The sequence below is a fragment of the Schistocerca serialis genome, chromosome 7 (assembly GCF_023864345.2).
Source record: "Schistocerca serialis cubense isolate TAMUIC-IGC-003099 chromosome 7, iqSchSeri2.2, whole genome shotgun sequence".
NCBI classification, from domain to species: domain Eukaryota; kingdom Metazoa; phylum Arthropoda; class Insecta; order Orthoptera; family Acrididae; genus Schistocerca; species Schistocerca serialis.
This window is the reverse complement of record NC_064644.1, coordinates 271,628,068-271,635,146: the sequence shown is the minus strand read 5'-3', so window position 1 is coordinate 271,635,146 and position 7,079 is coordinate 271,628,068. Positions and strand designations below refer to the sequence as shown.

At 36.0% G+C, this 7,079-nt stretch overlaps 1 protein-coding gene across 3 annotated transcripts in view; it reads right to left on the bottom strand.

The window, feature by feature from the left end:
• Nucleotides 1-2,553: 2,553 nt before the first annotated feature.
• The window catches only part of LOC126412139 (DENN domain-containing protein Crag), a 302,966-nt gene continuing 298,440 nt past the window's right edge, over nt 2,554-7,079 (bottom strand). For all 3 annotated transcript variants that reach the window (XM_050081588.1, XM_050081589.1, XM_050081590.1), the window contains 3 exons: nt 6,026-6,201; nt 5,719-5,898; nt 2,554-3,617 (listed from right to left, as the gene is read on the bottom strand). In XM_050081588.1, the coding sequence (XP_049937545.1) occupies nt 5,762-5,898; nt 6,026-6,201 (313 nt within the window). In that variant the 3' untranslated portion in view covers nt 2,554-3,617; nt 5,719-5,761. The remainder of the gene's footprint in view (nt 3,618-5,718; nt 5,899-6,025; nt 6,202-7,079) is intronic.

Here is a 7,079-nt window from a genome sequence, read left to right as displayed (position 1 = left end):
GCGTACACAGTATGCATATTTTCCTCTACCACTATTACCATGAATTAAGGTTTTTGCATAATCTTCTGCCACTGGCACATTGGAAAGGAAGTGGGACATGTTGCTACCTTGAATAGCAATATGTACCACCACATTACCCATTCCACTTTTGAAATTCTCTAACCTACCTACCCGATATTTCATACCCTGACTTGTAGAATACCAGCTTCTTCTTTTTTTCTCTTAATGATGAGAGGGACTATTTTACCTAAGAGGATGCCATCATCATTTAACCACACAGAACTACATGCCCTCAGAAAAAGTAATAGGTGTGGTTTCCCCATGCTTTCATAATTTATGCAATATAAAATCAAAGAGTACACTCACCATTATCAGTATTTCATTTTGCTCTAAGGTTGTGAACACATCTGCTGACTACAGCTATACAAGCTTATAAATGGGGGCAATTCTGTTGTTTTCACCTATGTTCAGTAGAGTGAGCCTTTCTGTTTTGTTTGGTTTTCTTAGTGGGACATCATTCCCCTTCTGTCCTGCTGTCTTTGGTTTGCTGATTCCACCTTTGGATTCACAAACTGTGTTGGATTTGTTGTTGACAACAGGTATGGTCAGTCTATGAATAGTTTACAACATTCTGCATTCTCTGAAAGTTCATTGAAAAGTTTAGAAATTAATATATTTAGAAACAAAAATGCTTTTTGCAGAATGTTTGGGGTGTGTGTGTGTGTGTGTGTGTGTGTGTGTGTGTGTGTGTGTGTGTGTGTGTGGGGGGGGGGGGGGGGGGTGTATTAGCCCATGTCCCTCACTGCCAACACTGGAACTGCATTTGTATGCAACTAAGGTATTTGGCTTGTTGACAGTTAATTCACTGTATTGATGATGGCTTAGGTTGTGAGGGGGCAGAAATAAACTGCCTCATTGTGTGTGCCTTCATACATAAATTTACAGGAAGATATAAATGACAAAGTCTGCCTCCACACCTGAGTGACCAGTGAAGGTGGCTGCCATGCAGCACGCAGAGGACATCGGTTTGATTTGCGGGGGATTTGCGGTCCTGCTAAGGATTTTTCTTTGGTGAGAGGTCAGGTATAGAGTGCAGTCAGCCTCATGATGCCAATTGAACACATGCCCCTCCATACCATATCTGCATGGCACCACAAGACAGAGGATGAAACGGCAATCAGCTGCCATCGCGTGGACGAGGAGCTTGTTTTTATAAATGAAAAGCCTGTGCATAAATTTCTGTATCTTATATTGTTCCTTGATACTAAATGGATGATGATTCTTCTTAGTATTGAGGGATCTGTCTCTGTGACAGATAAAAGGTTCCTTGCTTGTTTGTGTAACAAATTTTGCTTCTTGTCTTTAAAGCATTTTTACACAGGCAGATCCCAGATACTAATAACATAGACATAATAAAGAGCCTGTTGTAGTTAGTGAAAAATCCTCTGCAAAGCAACTGCAGTAGCCTTCACTCCCTCTGTTAAGGGTATTGAGGCAGGTCAGTTCACACACTGGTAGTGTTAATGTAAATATTCCTAAGGTGGTGGTGGGTGGTGGTGGTGGTGGTGCTGGGGGAGAGAAGATACCAAAATAAGTATCATTCCATGTTTGTGTCATCCTGCTTCTCACCTTTCCTCACTTTCCACTTGATAATATGTTATCACACACGCACCTCTGTTTCATATGTCTGTCCATAATCAACTTGTGGAAAAAGATTAATTTTCAACATTTAATTTTACTACAAGATTTATCTTTAGAGTAAGTGAGAATACTTCATTCACAAAATTTGTAAAATATAGCATTTCATGTAACAGGCTGGAGCAAATTATACTATCAATTTCATAAAACTCTATGTAGTTCCAGTACAAGATGGGTGATTTATCATTAACAGTTATTGCCCAGTGTGCTGTAACTATTCTGACATGAAGACAGAAGGAGCACACTAAATTCAAACTTAGAAGGAGTAGGTTTCAGATGCTGAAATGGGCACCGTGTTTTCAGTAACTGTGTTAAGCAGTTCTTCATACCAGAACATTTTGAACTTATGACCAGCTGGCCTATAAAAAGATCAGTGTGATACTATTAACCTAACTTTTTAATTATTTGATTTCTTGCTCTTATATGCAAACACCCTGTAATTGTGAGTATATGTCAGACTAATATAAGATGTTGAGAATTTTGAAACACATTCTAAGAAAACATCTTAGAGGTGGTCTCAAGAGCAAAAAAAGGGGAGGGGGGATGTTAATTGTTGGAAGTAATAAGGTGGAGGCTGGAGAAACTTGTTGGGCTATTCAGATGTCTCCTGGTTTGCCGATCAGCTTCAGTCTTGTTCCCAAGCTGTAAGGGAAGTTCCTGGCATTCATTCTGAAACATGGTTTCAATCTGTCTAGATTTTTCATGAGTGTGTACAATCTGTTGTACTGAAAGTTTAATTGTGGAGGGAGTTAAGGAGAAACAAAATAATCTTTCTGATCACTTTTAAGTAAAATACATATTTTACTGACAATTTTTTACATTTTATTTTTTCACATACAAAAATATATATTAAAATTTAAATCAAGAATTTTGACAGTACATGTACATGATGATATAAATACGTTAATTATAAAACAAAGTGAAATGTGAAAATAATGGTTCAAAACCGGGATTCAAGCAATAGTTCATTCCATATAAATATGTTTGAGTTTCCAACTTAACAAAATACTGGAAGTCAACACTACAATCAATTAACATAATCAGAAATCACAACCAGTGTGGTGAAGCAATATATACCACCACCATTTATCAATTTGCAACGAAACAAGTAGGCCTTAAAATTCATCTGTTTATATACATTGTTTTGTTTTTAAAAATTTTACAACAATCATACATTCAAAACAAGCAACGATTCAATTAGGATCACATTATTTAACAAGCACAATTTTCTGAGCAGTAAAATAGAATGCATTTTGTTCTGAATAGTGAATCACAGAAAAAGGAGCATAAATATTTATAATATATACAGCGTACTCAAATTCTTCCTGAAATGTGAGTGAGGCATTTGTAATTATAATTCAAAGTACATTATGCTTACAAAAATATTTTTGTGATGTTTGCGGTTTAGAAAAACACTTTCCATTTTATTAGCTCTTCTGGATTTAATATTGTCTACAATATAACATCAAACAGTCTTTATTCAGTTGCAGGTACCATATTAATGCAATTCTCTCTCGTGTTGGAGAGAGACTGCAGATACCATACTGGAAAGTGAGGCCACTGCATTTAAAATCCAAAAACTCAACAAGTAGCTGCATATTTTTGCAGAAGCATAAAAATATCTGCTGCATTTGGTGCACCAGAGAACACACATTCTTACATTCTCAAGCCTATAAGATTAAAATATTTTAAAAACTCTGCACTGCTTTGCCAAAAGCATAGCAGAAAAATAGTTTGGACATCAATATTTTGAGTTAACCCAAGTCAAATTTTTATAGCTCCTTCTCAAAAAAATTTTACATGTCATTGTAAATATGTACTCAATTCTATATAAAAATGCTGCAAAGTTGGTTAATCCTCAGCAGGTTATACCCAAAATTGTTCATGGTGGCGGTGTAACATCACATTAAGTTATGGACCTGAAAAGAATTGTGAATTTCAATGTGGAATCTTGTCGGGCAATGAACTCAAGGTAGTGCAATGCTATCTTAAACTAAAGACTAAATTCAGAATATTTCATTTCTTAAATATTTGTATGCATTGGACAAAAGCTTTCACAAAAACTGACGGCAAAACATGGATAGGCGCATAAGTATGTTAATTTGATGATACAGAATATAGTTCACTACTTAATGTTGCAGTATGTGGTTCTGGAGAAGTTTAGATGTAAATAGATGCAGCATTTTGCAACTACTGCAGAGCCTATTATTTATTGCGTATATGCCTGGATCAGAATAACAAAGTGATTGACAGTTGAGCATAGAAGGGGGCAATGTTCTCAGTTCACCATTATATGGATGTATGGTTTCATACTGGTTTCACTCAAATGGTCCTCTGCTACTTGTACATTATTGCATTAGTTTGGTGTGATTATAATAGCCTCCTTGCTTTTCTGTTAACTATTACAGCTAGTTTCAGATATTCTGTTGTGTAAAATGCATGCTGCAGAAAAACAGTGAAAACTGATCAACAATTAGTTGTGTACAACTGACTGTTGTAACTCAATCTTGTAGTAGCAAATTAAAGTGACAGCAGTGAATAGAAGAGACAGTGTGACAAAGCTCCTTTCCTGTTTGGTAGGTTGTTATTCTGATACAAGCATACGTGACAAGATCAGAGACCAGATAGATCATCTTTGGGGCCTCATGGCAAAAATGAAGATTAATTTATGAATATATTTTTAGGTGTTTTATGACACGAAGTACACATTTATATTACCGGGAGACGTAAGAGCTGGCAAGTACTTATCTCCCTGAAGGGGTTGTGGAAAGGTTGGAAAAAGGAAAAAAAAAAATAGGTGGGGGGGGGGGGGGGGGGTGTAAGATACAAGAGAGAGAGAGAGAGAGAGAGAGAGAGAGAGAGAGAGAGAGAGAGAGAGAGAGAGGGGGGGGGGGCAGGTCATGCCAGAATATGGTTAGAGATAAAGGCCATGTGTGCTTGCTTGTGCAAATGTGTGTGTGCATGTTCTTATCTTTTGTGAAGAAGGCATTGGCTGAAAGTTCATTTGTAACAGTCTTTTCATTGTACTTGCCTACAACTCAACGTGTCATCTTTCTGGTGAGCAGTGATCTATCCTCTTCATAATATTGTTGAAATTACAACCTGGTCTTTCCATTGTTTGATTTTGTTCAACTAATATTACCTTTAGTCCACTTTTGTTCATTTTGTGTGTTATCAGTGCAGCAAGCAGATAAAATTATATAAATTTTATCACATTAGTTTTAACTGCAAGTCATACTTGGTCAACATTAAATCTAACAATACAAAACACCAGGATGGAATAAACCATATGTTTAGATATATACGTGCAACTTTAATTAATATCCTATTAATAGTTCAAATTACAATGTTCAAAACAGAAGGAAAGATAACTTTGAGTGACTTGTAACTTCCAGGGTTGGAAGATGACTGAATCCAACACCAAGCAACTATGAAACAGCAAAGTTAGCTGGTGAAGGAGGGTCAGCAGAAATAATAGCAACAGGGTTGAAATGAACATTTAAAATTAAGGAACTGTGGACATCTTTCTGATACTAACAAAATGCAAATTTTTGAATGTAGCTTGTCAAGTTAAGTAACTTTAAGATGATAATGCATTGAAGGAATGTTCTATATCAAACACAATGTATTTGTTAGTGCTGTCAGTTAGGAATGAGTATTATGAAGGAGTCATTAGGACACTTCATGCTGAATAACTCATCCACAGCAAACAGTTTTTCCAAAAAGAGTAGTGCAAGATGTGTAATGCACTCAGGGGACAAGGTTTCAGACTGCAACAAAGCCTGAGAAAGGTATGACGTAATGAAGAAACAGTTTTAAAACAGGGAAAATGTCACATCACAGAAAATCCTTAGCCACTACAAATAATGAATATGAACTTTTTAAGGGATTTAACACCTGAAACCAATGTTACATCAGTAAGAGGTGGAGCTTTGTATCAAATGTTAACTTAAAAGAAGAAAGAAAATACTTATATAATGGAAGGAAACATTCCACGTGGGAAAAATTATATATACTTACAGTGATTTGCTTTTAAGTGCTTCACATTTAGTTACTATCTAGGTCATAACTCCAATTCTTTGAAGTAAAGCCTGCAGAAGAGTGATGCTGGTGTAAGAGGCTGATCACATTTACTGTATAATTTAAGTTCCCTCTCGGACAAACGATCATATGCTGTCACATATTCCTTATCAAATGCACCTGTAAGGAAAAAAAAAAAAAAAAAAAAAAAAAAAAAAAAAAAAAAAAAAAAAAAAAAAAAACCCCTCTTTATTTATGTCGTACATATAAAAGAAATGATAGTCATCTCTACTGCTTGATAGCTTACTTTGGTCAATATTGTCCCTGCCCATGGCAGTGAAGGCCAAAAATAACATTTCTCTGTATAAAGAATGGCCTCTAATGACACCTCGGCCTTTCAGCTTGTGTCTTTCGATTGCTAGTTTTTTGAGTGGCTCCAAGAGGTCACTGCATCGAACTCCCAATAGAACGTGGTCCATTACTCTGAAAACAATAAGAAAACACAGAGTTAGCTGTAATATAAACTAGGACAATATAAAAATATAAAGAAAGAAAATCAAACAGATGGTATTGCCTTGTGACATAAGACTGCTTTCTAAATATATACCTACAATTACAAAGAACATTTTGAATCTCAAGCTTTTAAGACCAAGAGTTCACTGCTGCGAGACAACCTTACAGAAGGAAGTGTGGAAAACAGTTAACAGTATGACAAATAGGATGAGTGGCATCTAGTAAAGAGCAGAATGCTATTTAATGTGTACTACATTAACAATAAGATAAATAGCTGCTGTGGACTCATAATACACTGAAATCTATTGCTCACACTATAAATGACTACTGAGAGTAAAAAAGAGAGTTAGACTCAGCAATACAATTTTTTTGTATTGATAAAAAAAAAACTTCCTCTCAAAGAATAATTTTAGGAAATTAATGTCAAAGACAGGAAAAAAATACAGTCACACACAATATAGATATTTTTCTTAGTTCTTCAGTAACTGAAGAGATGCAACCGTATATTAATTTGGGATGCTGGTATTTCTCATTTACACCAAACACCTGCTATTTATCAACTACTATTTGTTCAATGTTTGTAGCAGTACACAAAAGCTGCAAAGAATAACATGTATTTGTGTAGGAATGGAGGCATTTTTATGTCCACATTACTAACAGGGATTTTCACCACCACCTACTACAGTCCGGTCACTATCGCCACCTATCCCATCATAGGCAGGGCTACCTGTGAAACCAGTCATGTGGTCTACAATCTAAGCTGCAACCACTGTGCTGAATTCTACGTGGGCATGAAAACCAACAACCTGTCTGTCTACATGAATGGCCACTGTCAAACTGTGGTCAAG